This window comes from Cherax quadricarinatus, chromosome 1 (genome assembly GCF_038502225.1).
Source record: "Cherax quadricarinatus isolate ZL_2023a chromosome 1, ASM3850222v1, whole genome shotgun sequence".
NCBI lineage: Eukaryota > Metazoa > Arthropoda > Malacostraca > Decapoda > Parastacidae > Cherax > Cherax quadricarinatus.
This window is the reverse complement of record NC_091292.1, coordinates 63,112,304-63,130,096: the sequence shown is the minus strand read 5'-3', so window position 1 is coordinate 63,130,096 and position 17,793 is coordinate 63,112,304. Positions and strand designations below refer to the sequence as shown.

The 17,793-nt window shown below is 37.1% G+C and overlaps 1 protein-coding gene across 4 annotated transcripts in view; it reads left to right on the top strand.

Moving 5' to 3' along the window:
- The window catches only part of LOC128688425 (uncharacterized), a 28,442-nt gene extending 10,938 nt beyond the window's left edge, over positions 1-17,504 (top strand). For 2 of the 4 annotated variants that reach the window (XM_070082498.1, XM_053776321.2), the window contains exons 2-3: positions 9,588-10,115; positions 13,252-17,504. In XM_070082498.1, coding sequence (XP_069938599.1) covers positions 9,629-10,115; positions 13,252-14,261 — 1,497 coding nt within the window. In that variant the 5' untranslated portion in view covers positions 9,588-9,628 and the 3' untranslated portion in view covers positions 14,262-17,504. Of the gene's footprint in view, positions 1-8,925; positions 8,992-9,587; positions 10,116-13,251 lie in introns of all 4 variants that reach the window. The other 2 variants (XM_070082477.1, XM_053776322.2) reach the window with 2 other exon arrangements.
- The last annotated feature ends 289 nt before the right edge of the window (positions 17,505-17,793 follow it).

Here is a 17,793-nt window from a genome sequence, read left to right as displayed (position 1 = left end):
GTACATAAGTTACACAAGGTGTACATAAGTTACACAAGGTACAAATAAGTTACACAAGGTACACATAAGTTACACAAGGTACACATAAGTTACACAAGGTACACATAAGTTACTCAAGGTACACATAAGTTACACAAGGTACACATAAGTTACACAAGGTATACATAAGTTACACAAGGTACACATAAGTTACGCAAGGTGTACATAAGTTACACAAGGTACACATAAGTTACACAAGGTACACATAAGTTACACAAGGAATACATAAGTTACACAAGGTACACATAAGTTACACAAGGTGCACATAAGTTACACAAGGTACACATGTTTCACAAGGTACACATAAGTTACACAAGGTACACATAAGTTACACAAGGTACACATAAGTTACACAAGGTACACATAAGTTACACAAGGTACACATAAGTAAATCAAAGCAAATGTGTTATGAAAATAGATTTAGTGAAATGAAAGGTGACATGAAAAGTACCTGACAAACCCTCTCCAAAATTTTAGGCTCAAGAAAACGACTGGAAAAAGAGAGAGAGTTTTAACCAAACCAGATGAACCTCACATGCAACCTATAGACACTGCTGACAAATTTAATGTCTTCTTCTCTACCGTAGAATCAAAGCTAGCGAGCCAAATTCCTAGCTCAAATACCCATCTGAGCAAGTGCCTCACTGGCACCTATCCAAACACTCTATTCCTAGCTCCAACTAATCCCACTGAAGTCTCACTCATCATTAAATCATTAAAAAACAAATCAGGTGATCTAGATAACTTGCCACCATTCATATATAAAAAAGCTGCACCAGAACTGTCGCCCATTATTGCAACAATGATTAACAAATCTATAGCATCCTCAACCTTCCCATCCATACTCAAGACAGCAAGGGTCACCCCGATCCACAAAGGTGGAGATCCAACTGATTTGAACAATTACAGACCCATATCAAACTTGCCCTTACTATCCAAGATATTTGAAAAAAATAATACACAAGCAACTTTACTCCTACCTTACATCCAACAACATACTTAACCCATGCCAGTTTGGATTTAGACCAAAAAAAAAGCACAGATGATGCTATTATACAGATGCCTGACCTAATATTTCAGCTCTCGATAAGAATGAATATCCCCTGGGGCTCTTTGTCGACCTAAGAAAAGCGTTTGACACAGTTGAATCATTATGGCATAAGAGGACATTCTCTTGACTACCTAAAATCCTATCTTAAACGACAGACACCAGTATGTACATGCAAAAGGGGTCAACTCCGCTATCCAACCTGTAGCTGTAGGAGTACCCCAAGGTAGTGTCCTAGGCCCACTCCTCTTTCTCATCTACATCAATGATCTCCCCAATGCATCCCAACTCCTTACACCAGTTCTATTTGCAGATGACACTACATATATCTACTCCCATTCAGACCCAGCTGTGCTTGAAAACACTGTAAACAATGAACTGCTAAAGATATATGCTTGGATGATAACCAACAAACTCACACTTAATATAGAAGAAACTTTCTTCATGCTGTTTGGCAACAGAGCCTCAAATATTCAACTCAACATACTGTTAAATGGTACCCCTATATCAAGACACACGGAGGGCAAATTTCTAGGTCTTCTCTTTGACTGTAATCTTAAATTTCAGTCCCATACCCATCACATAGCCAAGAAAATTTCCAAATCAGTAGGAATCCTTTCCAAGATATGCTATTATGTACCACAAACGACTCTCCTTACCTTGTACCACTCTCTAATATATCCTTACCTCATCTATGGTATCTGTGCCTGGGGCTCTACCACAGCCAACCACCTTAGACCCTTAATAATCCAACAAAAAGCTGCTGTGTGGGTGATAACCAGCTCCTGTGCTAGACAGCACACCCCACCACTTTTCAGAAGACTCAACTTGCTAAATATACAAGTGATACACTTTTATTATTGTGCCTACTACATATACAGAACTTTAAACTCCACTGTAAACCCCCCTAAAACTACTCGACAGTTACAACAGAATGCACAGTCACAATACAAGGCATAAGGCCCTTTTCAACATCCCTCGAATAAAACTCTCACTATGCAAGAACGCTATTCACATAAAAGGCCCAAAGATCTGGAACTCGCTACCGGAACAAGTCAAGGATCCCCAGACAACTCATAAATTTAGGACTCTGCTAAAAATTCATCTTATCTCACAATATTAACCAAATCAACCAAACATCTACTGGCTAGTTTTATCATGTGACCTCCTGGCTTTTAATTCTGCCATTCCATAAAATATTACCACTTGCACAATTCCTTGTAAATTAGATTTTGTACTAAGTATACATAAGATTTATTAAGTCCAAACAAGATTGTAAAACAGCTAACCACTATTCTATGTTTAGTTTTAAGTAATAATTACTATGTACTATTACCTTATCTAGTTTTAATTAGTTACTGTGTATTAGGATTAGTTTGCCCAAAATGCCTCGGCATGATAGTGGCTATCTTTGTACTTAGCAAATCAAAATTGTAATTCCACATTGTAACCTTTACAAAGAAATAAACTTATTATTATTATTATTATCTTACCCTGACTGCCTCCTCTTTTAGTTTATACACCTTCACCTCTCCCTTACATGCTGCTTCTATTTTCCTTGTATCCCATCTACCTTTTACTCTCACTGTAGCTACAACTAGAAAGTGATCTGAAATATCTTTGGCCCCTCTATAAACACGTTTATCCTGAAGTCTACTCAGTAGTCTTTTATCTACCAATACATAGTTCAACAAACTACTGTCATTACGCCCTGCATCATATCTTGTATATTTATTTATCCTCTTTTTCTTAAAATACGTATTACTTATAACTAAACCTCTTTCTATACAAAGTTCAATCAAAGGGCTCTCATTATCATTTACACCTGGCACCCCAAACTTACCTACCACACCCTCTCTAAATGTTTCTCTTACTTTAGCATTTAGGTCCTCTACCACAATTACTCTCTCACTTGGTTCAAAGGTTCCTATACATTCGCTTAACATCTCCCAAAATCTCTCTGTCTCTCTCCTCTACACTCCTCTCTTCTCCAGGTGCATACACACTTATTATGACCCACTTTTCACATCCGACCCTTATTTTAATCCACATAATCCTTGAATTTACACATATTCCCTCTTCTCCTTCCGTAACTGGTCTTTCAACATTATTGCTACCCCTTCCTTAGCTCTAACTCTCTCAGATACTCCTGACTTAATCCCATTTATTTCTCCCCACTGAAACTCGCCTGCCCCCTTCAGCTTTGTTTTGCTTAGGGCCAGGACATCCAACTTCTTTTCATTCATAACATCAGCAATCATCTCTTTCTTGTCATCCGCACTACATCCACGCACATTCAAGCATCCCAGTTTTATAAAGTTTTTCTTCTTCTCATTTTTTAGTAAATGCGTACAGGAGAATGAGTTACTAGCTCATTGCTCCCAGCATTTTAGTCGCCTCATACGACACGCATGGCTTACGGTGGAAAGATTCTTTTCCACTTACCCATGGACAATAGAGAGAAAAAAAAAAGAACAAGAGCTATTAAGAAAAAGAAGAAAAACCCTAGATGTGTGAATGTACTCACCTAGTTGTACTCACCTAGTTGAGGTTGCAGGGGTCTAGTCCAAGCTCCTGGCCCAGCCTCTTCACTGGTCGCTACTGTATATATATATGCATGTGCATGCCTGCGTAGTGTAACCTAAGTGTAAGTAGAAGTAGGAAGATATACCTGTTATCCAGCATGTTTATGATACAGTAAAAAGACACCAGCAATCCTACCATCATGTAAAACAGTTACAGGTTTCTGTTTCACAGTTACCTGGCAGGACGGTAGTACCTCCCTGGGTGGTTGCTGTCTACCAACCTACTACATTAGTTAAATCTGTATATAATATAGATCAGCTTATATATGCTGCAGGTACTTAGGAACTCAACAAAGTTTACAACTTCGAGCTATAGGGCAAACTTATGAAACAATCGTCTTTTCTGTTATTTTCCATACAAACACCCTTCAAGGGAGGTTCCTTGATGCTTGTGAGAGGCTCTTGATCTAGGGAATTGGATCTGTGCTGAATACCTTCCATCCAGCCCCGCACATGCGTTGTATAATTTTATGAGTGGCGCTCCCCTATGATTATAATAATATAATAAAAATCTATAAAAACAACTTGTTTGCAAGTTTAAAAAGTCAGGAACACAGCTTGTACATCATCAGGTCTAAGACAACTGTATTTTATCTATTCCTAAGTTTTTAAGGGTGACAAGGAAGAAGTAATTAATTTTATTTAGGTGCAGGTACACATAAATACAGTTACACAAATTATTGTACATAGTAACATATGTGTAAATTACCTAGGATAACCCAAAAAAAATAGTCAAAATGACTTATTTTTCTTTTTTTGTTAATTGTGATGATTGACATACTTCATATGGCTTGTAAAATCATATAATAGCCATACATTCCACATCATCCATAATATTTTATTTATAGCAGTAAAATAATTAACAATTTATATGTAATTTTAATACATAATGCACTTCCACTTTCAGATTTCTTTAGATCAATGAAGGTTTTCACTAAGGTATTTGAGGAGTTAGATCATGGTAATGACTATGATATTTTGTATATAGACTTCAGTAAGGCTTCTGATAGAGTCCCATATCAGAGACTATTGAGGAAAATTAAGGCACAAGGAATAGGAGGAGAAATTTTTTCCTGGATAGAAGCATGGTTGACATATAGGCAGCAGAGAGTTTGCATAAATGGATAGAAATCAGAGTGGAGAAGTGTCACAAGTGGTGTTCCACAGGGGCCAGTGTTGGGCCCCTTGTTCACGATCTACATAAATGACATAGATGAGGGAATAAATAGCAACATAAGCAAGTTTGCCGATGACACCAAAATAGGCCATCGAATTCATTCTGACGAGGACATTAGAGCACTTCTTGAAGATTTGCATAGATAACAAAAAGGCACAGTACTGTGACTGGAACAATACACAAATAACCCGCACATAGGAGAGAAGAGCTTACGTCTTTGTAAATGGTCCAAGTCGGACTGAAATGTTATCGTAAGCTCCTCTCTCCTATGTGCTGGTGATTTGTATAAGATTTGAATAGACTGGTGCAGTGGTCGGAGAAGTGGTAGATGCAGTTTAATATAAACAAATGCAAAGTTCTAAACATTGGACAGGAAAATAACCATGCCACATATGAAGTAAATAATGTAGATCTTAATATTACTGATTACAAAAAGGATTTGGGAGTTCTGGTTAGCAGTAATCTAAAACCAAGACAACAGTGCATAAGTGTTCACAATAAAGCAAACAGAATCCTTGGGTTCATAGCAAGAAGCGTAAATAACAGGAGTCCTCAGGTTGTTCTTCAACTCTGTATCCTTGGTTAGGCCTCATTTTAATTATGCTGCACAGTTTTGGTCACCAAATGGATATAAATGCTCTGGAAAACACACAAAGGAGGATGACAAAGTTGATCTCATGTGTCAGAAATCTTTCCTATGAGGATAGACCGAGGGCCCTGAATCTGCACTCTCTAGAAAGGCATAGAATTAAGGGGGGTATGATTGAGGTGTATTAATGGAAAACAGGAATAAATAAAGAGAATGTAAACAGCATGCTAAAATTATCTAGTCAAGACAGGACTCACAGCAGTGGTTTTAAGTTGGAAAAATTCAGATTCAAGAAGGGTGTAGGAAAGCACTGGTTTGGTAATAGAGTTGTGGATGAGTGGAACCAACTCCCAAGTACCATCATAGAAGCTGAAACATTGTATAGTTTTAACCCTTAAACTGTTCAAACGTAGATTTATGTTTACACATGTAGTGCTCTGACCTTGATTTTCCCCATTTGAAAGCGCGTAAAAAAAAGTAGATCCGCGTTTGGAGCGCTATGCGAGCGAACGTAGATCTACATTTGGACAGTTCAGGGGTTAAAAATAGGTTAGATAAATACATAAGTGGGTGTGAGTTGGACCTGACTAGCTTTTGCTAATAGGTCTGATGCCATGCTCCTTCCATAAGTGTATGTGGTCTGACCTGAGTAGGTTGGGTCATTAGCTTAAGACAGGGGGAAACTTGAACCTGCCTTGCATGGGCCAGTAGGCCTGCTGCAGTGTTCCTTCTTTCTTATGTTTTTATGAAAGAGGAAGTGCTGCAGCCAATCTACAGCTAAGTCTAATTGTAATTAGAGTAAATATTGCCAGTTGAAATTCAAGATAATTTATTCCCAATTTTATTTTTAATAAAAAAATTGTTCCCAATTTTATTTTTCCCCATTTATGTAAACTTTCCAATATACGTATAAAGTATCATGTGCTGCTACTCTCGTTATCAGTCTCTTGTGAAGTATCAAAAAAGGCTTTACTGATGGTCATTTAAGCAGTACTCAGGATATACAGTGGACCCCCGCATAGCGAACGCCTTGCATAGCGAACAATCCGCATAGCGAACGCTTTGTTCGCTAAAATTTTGCCCCGCATAGTGGACAAAAACCCGCTCAGCGACCTTCGTCCGAGACGCGTCCAATGTGGGCCCTCAGCCAGCCTCACATGTGCCGCCCGTCCCATTGTTTACCAGCTAGCCTCCGCGGTAACATTCAAGCATACACTCGGAATATTTCGTATTATTACAGTGTTTTCGGTGCTGTTTGTGGAAAATAAGTGACCATGGGCCCCAAGAAAGCTTCTAGTGCCAACCCTACACCTCAAAGGGTAAGAATACCCATTGGAATTAAGAAAGAGATCATTGATAAGTATGAAAGTGGAGTACGTATCACCGACCTGGTCAGGTTGTACAAGAAACCAAAATCAACCATCGCTTCTATTGTGGGCAAGAAAACGGCAATCAAGGAAGCTGTTGTTGCCAAAGGTTTAACTGTGTTTTCGAAACAAAGATCGCAAGTGATGGAAGATGTTGAGAGACTGTTATTGGTGTGGATAAATGAAAAACAGCTAGCAGGAGATAGCGTCTCTCAAGCGATCATATGTGAAAAGGCTAGGAAGTTGCATGACGATTTAATTAAAAAAATGCCTGCAACTAGTGATGATGTGAGTGAATTTAAGGCCAGCAAAGGTTGGTTTGAGAGATTTAAGAAGCGTAGTGGCATCCATAGTGTGATACGGCATGGTGAGGCTGCCAGTTCGGACCACAAAGCGGCTGAAAAATATGTGCATGAATTCAAGGAGTACATAGAAACTGAAGGACTGGAACCTGAACAAGTGTTTAATTGTGATGAAACAGGCCTGTTCTGGAAGAAAATGCCAAGCAGGACCTACATTACTCAGGAGGAAAAGGCACTCCCAGGACATAAGCCTATGAAAGACAGGCTTACTTTGTTGATGTGTGCCAATGCTAGTGGTGATTGCAAAGTTAAGCCTTTATTAGTGTATCACTCTGAAACTCCCAGAGCGTTCAGGCAAAAGAATGTCCTCAAGGATAATTTGTGTGTGCTGTGGAGGGCAAACAGTAAGGCATGGGTCACTAGGGAATTTTTCTATAACTGGTTACACCATGCATTTGCCCCCAATGTGAAAGATTACCTAACTGAAAAGAAATTAGAACTTAAGTGCCTCCTGGTGTTAGACAATGCCCCTGGTCATCCTACAGATGTGGCAGAGCGACTTTATGGGGACATGAGCTTCATTAAGGTGAAGTTTTTGCCTCCTAATACCACTCCTCTCCTGCAGCCCATGGACCAGCAGGTCATTTCCAACTTCAAGAAACTGTACACAAAAGCTCTGTTTCAAAAGTGCTTTGAAGTGACCACAGACACTGGATTGACTCTAAAAGAGTTTTGGAAGGATCACTTTAATATCCTCAGTTGTGTAAACCTTATAGGTAAGGCTTGGGAGGGAGTGACTAAGAGAACCTTGAACTCTGCTTGGAAGAAACTGTGGCCAGAATGTGTAGACAAAAGGGATTTTGAAGGGTTTGAGGCTAACCCTGAGAGGAGTAGTATACCAGTTGAGGAATCAATTGTGGAATTGGGGAAGTCCTTGGGGTTGGAGGTTAGTGGGGAGGATGTGGAAGAGTTGGTGGAGGAGGACAATGAAGAACTAACCACTGATGAGCGGATAGATCAACTTCAAGAGCAAGAGGCCAGACCTGGGGAAACTGGTTCAAAGGAGGGGAGAGAGAAATTGAAGGAATTGCCTACTTCAAAGATTAAGGAAATGTGTGCAAAATGGCTTGAAGTGCAAACCTTTTTTGATGAAAATCACCCTCACACAGCTATTGCAAGCCGTGCTGGTGACTGTTACAATGACACTGTTGTGAACCACTTTAGACAAATCATAAAGGAACGAGAGGTACAGGCCACTATGGACAGATATGTTGTGCGAAAGAAGTCCAGTGACTCTGAAGCTGGTCCTAGTGGCATTAAAAGAAGAAGGGAAGTAACCCCAGAAAAGGACTTGCTACCTCAAGTCCTAATGGAAGGGGATTCCCCTTCTAAACACTAACACTCTCTCTCCCCTCCTCCCATCCCATCAATCATCACCAGATCTTCAATAAAAGTAAGTGTCATGTAATTGTGCATGCCTTTTTCAGTTTGTGTGTACTAAAATTAACATTTTTTTGTGGTAAAAAATTTTTTTTTTCATACTTTTGGGTGTCTTGCACGGATTAATTTTATTTCCATTATTTCTTATGGGGAAAATTAATTCGCATAGCGAACATTTCGCATAACGACCAGCCCTCTTGCACGGATTAAGTTCGCTATGCGGGGGTCCACTGTATTGAGGTTTTGATTAATGCTGCCATCAGTGCATCTTTGGTTTCAGCAGAAAACTACATTTGGGAGTATAAAAAATTTATTTCTGCATCATGAACTGTGAAGAACACTGAGTTTCTTCCTCCTTTCCAAATTGTGATACTCCAGCTGATAACTGGAGTTGACCAGGTGCCTCCACCTCCACCTCCACAAGACTAATGTAACAACTCGTAAGTATGGCAAATGATTGTTTTGTGAACAAATAAGTATTGAGACAATATTGGGTCTTGAAGTCATAAATACAGTATTGTAATAGGTAGCAATAAGTGTAATGTGTCAGTAATATCAACTGCATCCTCTGTGGTCACTGTGTTGAAAGCCATGTGCTTTAAAATATAATTTTAAATAAAATTATTTGTGGGTATAACATTTTGTTATGTTCCATTTTCTCCCTTTGTATTATTTGTTCTAAAGTTATTTATTAAACTTTTAGTGCAAGAAAAAGGAATGTGATAACAGTTATGATGTAATCTGTAAGAAAATTTAAGCATTAATTAAGGTTGGCAGGTGATGGCAATTATCAGGTGATGTAATCAAAAATAATACCATAACCATATTGCTGTACAGCTTTATGAGAGAGTTTACTTAGTGATAACTCATACATAATGACATGTGTTATGTATAAGTAATTAAGACTGACAGCATGATAATTAATTGATATAATATGTACAAAGTACTTAGTTACAAGTTAAAAATTAGGTTCTTTGTTTATTAAAATATTAAAGCTACTTGTAATTAATGCCATACATAATGAAGAAAATTTCTTGCAGGTTTTGAATGTGAAGGAAGACTAACATTGAAAGTGGTATTTATGGACCAGCATATAGGTACCATGAGTTACAGCAAAATGGATGATGGTTCAGTAGGTACCAATAAGACATTCATTAATAAGACATTTGTCATTAACGACGACTCTTACATTAAAGCTGAGAAACCCATAATCATAGAGGACCTGGCAGATATAGATGATGATACTTATGTATATTGTGAGACCGAAATTGACCAGATTGGAGTGGATGGAACAGACGATGTAAGACAAATCATTACTGTATCCCAAGATGAGGACAATGAAAACACTGTCTGCCGAGTCTGCAGTAAGACATACAAAAATAAGAGTAGCTTAGCTACTCATCTACGTGTCAAACACAATCTCTCGACAGAAACCCGTGCCAAAATGCCATGTTTGGAATCTGGTTGTGACTTTCGTGGGAATCGAATTGCCAGACTTATTTCTCACCTGATTCGAGCTCACAAGATGAAATTCCAGTGTGAGAAAGTGACGTTTCAACAGAAAGATGGTAAGAATTGTACTTGATATACAGTAGACCGTCGATTAAGACGGCAGTTAGGTCCCTGAAAATGCAGTGTTAGAGATGAATCCATGTTAAAGGAACTGGAACCCCAAAAAAGCCAAACAATTTTTTTTTTTTAGTCTCCAAATCTTACAGAAATAAAAATAATAATGCAATTGTTGTTCATTATTGCTACAATCAGTGGCAGCTTTTAGCTAAAATTAGTGGAGGTGCTGCTTCAGGAAATTTTTAGCCGTTGTTTTAATATTGTGTAAAATGAAACAAGCATATAAAATGAAAATTTATACACTTGCAGTCACAGAACTTAATTCTTGGGGATGCAAGGAGACCTTGATTAAATTTAAATGTTCTGTAAAATAAAAGAACCAAAAAAAACTATGAATTAAGTAAAATACAGTGGAACCTCAAAAATCGAACGTATCACATATCGAACGTTTCAAAAATAGGACCATTTTTTCGGACAAACTGTGTCCCTATTATCGAACGCGCCCCTATTTTCGGACTGCTGGGTACGGGACCTGTCTGCCGGCCCGCTCTGTCCGCGTCCCCGCGCAGGCACCGTGAGCAGTCCAGCTTTGTTTATGCTTGAGTGAACACTAACCTTCGCTCTCATTCACGCATTTTACGATTATTTTGTTGTGTTTAGTGCTTATGGGACCGTGAAATAAGCTGCCATGGGCCCAAAGAAACTTGCTAGTGGTACCCCTGTGGTATAGAAAGTGAGAAACACCATAGATGTGAAGAAGGAAATAATACAGAAGTATGAGAGTGGTGTGAGACTTGTTGAGCTTGCCAGGATGTATGGGAAAAACAAGTCGACCATCGGTTCTATCCTGTCAAAGAAAGAACAAATCAAGGAAGCTGATGTTGTGAAAGGTGTTAATATAGGGAGTGGATGAGGTGCCTTCTTCAAAGATTAAGGAGATTTGTGCCAAGTGGAATGATGTCCAAATGTTTGTGCAGAAGTACCACCCTGAGCAAGCTGAAACAAGCCATCTTTGCAACAAGTTCAGTGACAGAACCATGTCCCATTTTAGGGAAATGTTAAAGAGGCGCCAGAAACAGAGGACTGTGGACAGTTATTTTGTGAGACAGGGGTCCAGTGACTCTCAAGCTGGTCCTAGTGGCATGAAAAGACAGAGAAGGGAAGTAACCCCAGAGAGGGCTTTACCTGAAGTCCTCATGGAGGGGGATTCTCCTTCCAAACACTAACCCCAACTCCCTCTCTCCTCCTCCCTATCTTCCAGATGCCATCACCAATCTTCAATAAAGGTAAGTAAAAATGTTATTTTATATGTATTACTATACATAATTAAAACTATAATATTTGTTGTATGTAAAACTGTAATTAATCTCTATAAAATGTATTTTTTGTGTGAATATTTTTGGGTTTCTGGAACGGATCAATTGTATTTCCATTATTTCTTATGGGAAATATTGCTTCGAATTTCAGACTTTTCGAATTCAGAACTAGCTCTTGGAACGATTAAGTTCGATTTTTGAGGTTCCTCTGTAGCTGGAAGCATGATAATCATCTAATTCTACATGGTAGTGTACATGGTTTTTAAGCACAACACACGTCACTGAGTCAAAAAGAAATACTACCTTACACTTGCATAGGGCCAGCACTGCGTCAGCATGCAGTATTTTATCTTGGACATGTGTGCATGCACACAACAGCCAAACACCAAGTCGCTGGAACTGTGAAGCGCACAGTTCCATACAAGGATTTTTGTAATTTTTTCATGTACTAAGGGATGGCTACTGACATTAAGCATAAGGATTATATAATATACAATTATAAAGAAAGAATTAAAGATAAAAAGACTCATTATATTGAATGTTATTGATAATATCGAGTGAAAATAGGGGGTGCTGCAGTTCTGCAGTGCCTATACATCAATCAATCAATCAAGTTTATTCTCTATAAGGATTACAATGCGGGGTTTATGAGCCGCCACTGGTTACAGTGTATTATTTTTTTCTGTTGCTTAAGGCTAAAAATGCAACAGAAATAATATTTCTTACCTTAAATTGTGGCTGCTGGTGTTTGTTGATGATTGTAAAGGAGGGAGTGGAGGCATGCTGAGGCCCATGTGGGCTGAGGCAGATGGTAGTCTAGTCAGTAAGTCAATCCAGTCAAGTGAGTCAGTATGTCAGTCAGTCAGTCAAGTCATTACAGACATTCAATTCAGTAGATCACTCATTCAAGTCAGTAGGTCACTCATTCAAGTCAATCAGTAAGCCATCAGTCAGTAAATCATTCATGTCAGTCAGTCAGGTAGTAAGCAGTAAGTATATCAATGAAGTCGTTCAGTAAATCAGTAAGTCAATCAGTAAAGTCATTCGGTAAATCAGTCAAGTTGGTCAGTCAAGTCAGTAAGCAAGTCAGGTCAGTAAATCAGTCAAGTCAGTAGGTCAGCCAGTCAAGTAAGTCATTCAGTAAATCAGTCAGTCAAGTTGGTTAGTCAAATCAGTAAGCCAGTCAGTAAATCAGTCATGTCATTCAGTAAACAGGTCAGTCATTCAGTAAATCAGTCAGGTAAATCAAGTTATTCAAAAAATCAGTAAATCAGGTCAGTCAGTAAGTCATTCATCCAGCTTGTGGCGCAGAATTTTTTTCCCTACCGAGAAGCAGAACCATTTAAATTGAATTTTACGAAGTGTGAAACAAAAATATGTCACAGTTTGACAATAGTGTAATGGAGAAAATGTTTTAAAGGAAGCCTTCTTAATTGATGATCTACTGTATCACTAAAATTCTTGAGTGTTCTTGTCTTTTCTTAATTGGTGTCAGGATTTCTTGCATACACTCATTAGAGTCTTTAAGTTTTAATATAAGCTTTACTATATCCTCTAATTGAAAACTTTGCTTTATTAGCTATAAACTAAACATTAATTGAAAATATTTTTATATTTGTCTTAGTATTTTCTCAGTTTGAGTTTTAATTTCAGTGGTTCATGAAGAGTCATGGTAACTGAAACATTCACTAAATATGAATGATACACAAACAGCAGTTGATCTCAGTTCTAAAATCCTATATTATCAGTCAGTACTGCCAACCAGAATTTATTTTAGTACTAGGTATCAAGAGCATTAATTACCATCCTTACTTTCTAGATTTTTGGAAATGGAAAAAAGAGGCCGAGGAGAGGTGTCGAGCATCATATTCAGCTCAAACTTCAGCAAAAACAATGGTGTCTGGAAATGTTAAATTTTTTCTTCGTTGTCGTCGTAGTGGTTTTATAAAACCTGTAGATTCTAAGACATCAATGTCACGTGCACGTTTTGTAAAGAAAAACAGTATGAAGATTAATGCTGTGTGCACATCATTTATGGAAGTGATTTTCTTAAAGGAAGGAGGAGCCACAGTTCACTTCTGTAGGACACATTATGGTCATGATGAAGATGGTTCTCATCTTAGGATGAACACTGAGGAAAAGGAGATGATCAAAGAACTTATTCTTGAGGGCTATTCTGCTTCAAAAATCATTGCCATAATGAAAATGCGTATGCCTACTCATCGTCACCAGCTCTTAAAGTATGCCAATGTTCGTAATATATCTGTTAGACAGAATCTTTTTATGACTCGGGGCAAGGGACTTGTCGGAAGTAGTCGTAGGGTATTTTTAAGGAAAATACCGAAGTGCCTTTTGGTTAGACCAGGAGAGGATTCTTCCATGAGTTTGCAGGTCGAAAATGAGATTGAGGTGAAAGCAGAGATATCAGAAGCTGATAATTCTCATCCAACTTTAATTATTCAGACTTACTCTCAAGAAAATAATGAGCACCAGGAATTGAAACAGTTAAGGAATGACATTCAAACAAAAATTGAAAGAATATCTCGGTTGACATCAGGCTTGGTTTCAGACACAGCATTAAGACATTTAGGCGAGAGTCTAGATAGTATTACAAAAGCCTTGGAAAAGGAGAAACGTATTGAAGTTATCCCAGAAAATTCTGAAGCCACAAGTATAAAACAGAATATTATTTTGCATAAAGATCCTGATGGAAATACTGTCTTACTTCTGTGTTCCAATAAAAATATTGAGGATTTAGTAGCTGATAAAAGTCTGAATGTAGACTTGAGGAGAGCAAATTTTTGTGTAAGTATAAAAAAAGAAATGTAAATAGTACTAATAATAGTATAAAATAATATTGTTTAAGTCACCTTTAATCTTTCAGCAGTACTTATGGCCAGTTCTGAAGCAGAATAAAGGTTATACTGCTGAAAAAGAATAAAGACAGACACATGTAGTAGAACAAGTTTTTGTCAAGACAACATTTTACTCAAAGGAGAGTTAAAGTAATAACTTGAAAAAGAACTCTACAGCAGAACTTGTCATGAGAAAGGTTTGTTCTATAGTGCTACTTGGGTATTTGTCTCCAGTTCTGAAATTAATAAAAACTGAATTAATGCATATCATCAGGGATAGTTCAGGATTTAAGTTTTCTTCAGATTATATTTTTGGAGGGTTGTAGTGGAGTATATTGATGTTTTATAATTTATTATAATGATTTTAGTACAGTACATTGATGTTTGATAATATATTCTGATGATTTCTTTTTGGCTGATTACTAGAGATTTTTTTATAATTTTTTATTATATTACATTACCATACAGTTTAATAATGAGTTTTATTAAAGAAGATTTTATTGAATTATTGTGTACTGTCTACTCCAGAGAATTCAGCTGCCCTCATTTGTTTTTAGGCTATACAGAAATAACCTGCACTTAGGAGACTGAAAATTATGACAGTGTTTCACTCAACTTATACCATAAGTCATGAGTGTGACTTGTAACTTAATGTTGGACTAAAATGTCGTCATAAGTTTCAATCTTCTAAATGTGGTTTATTTGTGTGTTTTTCCAGGTACATGAAGTCAAAACTGCAGATGCTGTTTTGACTTCATGTAATTATAGTAATTGTTTCATTAACAAATAACAGGTTAAGTGTATGTATGTTCATTTTGTTGTGAATAGTTTTTTAAGGCATTTGGGGAAAAATGGCTAGCCAAACTTGAGTCCTGGAGGGGGATTTACACTCTGAAGGAAAGGTGAGATGTTGCAGTTTGAAAGGTCATATGAAGTGTGATATCTGCTCACTTCAGGCAAGAAAGCTATTGAAGGATTGATGGTGAATGTATGTTTTTTTTTTATTTTTATGTTCAACCTTCCTTGTTGGGAGACAGCCACTTTCATTAAAAAATGCTGTAAGGATTGTTATATTATTATTATTATTATTATTATTATTATTATTATTATTATTATTATTATTATTATTATTTTTTAATGCACTGGCTGTCTCTCACCGAGGCAGGGTGACCCGAAAAAGAAAGTCTTTCATCATCATTCGCACTAACACTGTCTTTCCAGAGGTGTGCTGATTTGACAGTTTAGATGCCCCTCCAAACAGCAAATATCGCAAACCCATCCTTTATAGTGCAGGCACTGTACTTTCCACCTCCAGGACTCAAGTCCAGGTAACTGGTTTCCCTGAATCCATTCACAAAATATTACCTTGCTCACACTGCAACAGCTCATCAGGTCCCAAAAACCATTTGTTTCTGCTCCTATCTAACATGCTAACACATGCCTGCTGTATGTCCAAGCCCCTTGCACACTAAACCTCCTTTACCTCTTCCCTCCATTCTTTCCTAGGATGACCTCTATCTTGCCTTCCCTCCACTGCAGATTTATACATCCTCCAGGTCATCTTATTTTGCTCCATCCTCTCAGAATGACCAAACCACCTCAACAACCCCTCCTCAATTCTCTGAATAATACTTTTTAGTAGCTCTTTACTTCCTTCTAATTTCCAAACTACGAATTCTCTGCATGATATTTACACTGACATTACATCTCCACTGCCTCCAACTTCTTCCTCACCGCAACATTCACAACCCATGGTTCGCACCCATATAAGAGTGTTGGTACTACTATACACTCATACATTCCCCTCTTTATCTTCCTGGATAATGTTCTTTGTCTCTACAAATACCTCACTGCACCATACACCCTTTTTTTTTTCCTTCAATTCTATGGCTTACCTCATCTCGTATACCCATTTACCGACACGTCCACTCCCTAATACTTTCTGAACACATTCACTTCTCCATACTTCTTCCCTCCAATCTGATATCCAATTTTTCACTGCCTAACTTGTTTGATACCCTTACTCTTGTCTATGTTCATTTTCAACTTCCTGTACACACCATCACAAACTCGTCCACTAACCTTTGCAACTTCTCTTCAGAATCTCCCAAAAGCACAGTATCATCAGCAAAAAGTTACTGTGCTGACTCCCATTATTATTATTATTATTATTATTATTATTATTATTATTATTATTATTATTATTATTATTATTATTATTATTATTATTATTATAGATAGTGCAGTAAAGCTGTTCATGCTGAACAAAATTCTGCCCATATTTTCAAGTTTGAATAAAGTTACAAAAATTAAAGAAGGAAAGAAAGTAAAAAAAAAGGACAAATGTATTTTGGAAAATTACATATTACAGTGAAGCCCTTAGGAAAGGTTCTGAAAGTTATTTTTTATTTCACCTTTGTAAAGTCTGGTGCAGTGCTGTATGGCCCTTGTGGGTTTGGCACTTAGTTATGATTGTAATGTAAAGTCTGGCTAAATTTATTTTGAGATGTCCTTTCACCATGTGCAGAATATTTGCCAAACAATTTTGTTTGTGCTTTCTGTATGAAAAGCAACTATGCATTTTAGGCATGATGATTGAACATGCCTGAATTATAATTTAAAGTTCTTTGTATACAAACAAAGAATTGTAATGAAGATCCACGTGTACATATTTTTCTGTCAGGTAATTAATTTTCTTTGTATGTTCTCCAAACTTTTGTAAATTCATTATTTATTTCTTGTCAGTAAGTCACTATTATTATCTCATATTTCTTAAATTCTGTTGTAAGTTAATCACAAATCTCACTCTATATATGTTTGGTTATATTATTGTGTATGTAACATAGCAGTAAATAATAACTTAACTAGGAACTCAACAGGATAATTTTCAGATTATTGTTTGCATATGATAAGTATTAAATACAGTAATACAGTACTGTACAGGTTTATGATTTAAGGGCAGAGTTAATTTTTGCTTTCCTCCGAATTTATAGTCTGTCTTTGTTATACATGCAAGACTTTGTTTTGTGTCATAAGAGCATAAGTAGTAGTTTTAATCAATCTTATTTGTGAAATATTTTATTTCCAATTGAGGAATTTGTCTTGGAATAGGCCATAGGTCTGATGATTCCTGGAACCAATTAAAGTACAGTATATAATTTATAAAAATTGTAGAGAGAACAAAAGGAGCAGGAAATAAAGTACAAACTCTTAATAATACACTTTTGTCCTCTGGATATTAAACCTAATTATATTGCATCAAAATTATACACCTTGTAGCATTCTGGTTCATACTACTTCCATACTGTTATACTTCATCTCCCTCTAACATTTTGGTATTTTCTTTCTCATAGCCTCCATTACATCATTGGTATTGACCACTTTTCTTCTGACATAACAATAGGTTTTAAGAAAGATACAGTTGGACACTGATCAACTGCCCTCACTTGCTGTCCCCTCACCATATTGACTCAAGTTTGAAGGGATAATAGGGAATACATTTTTAT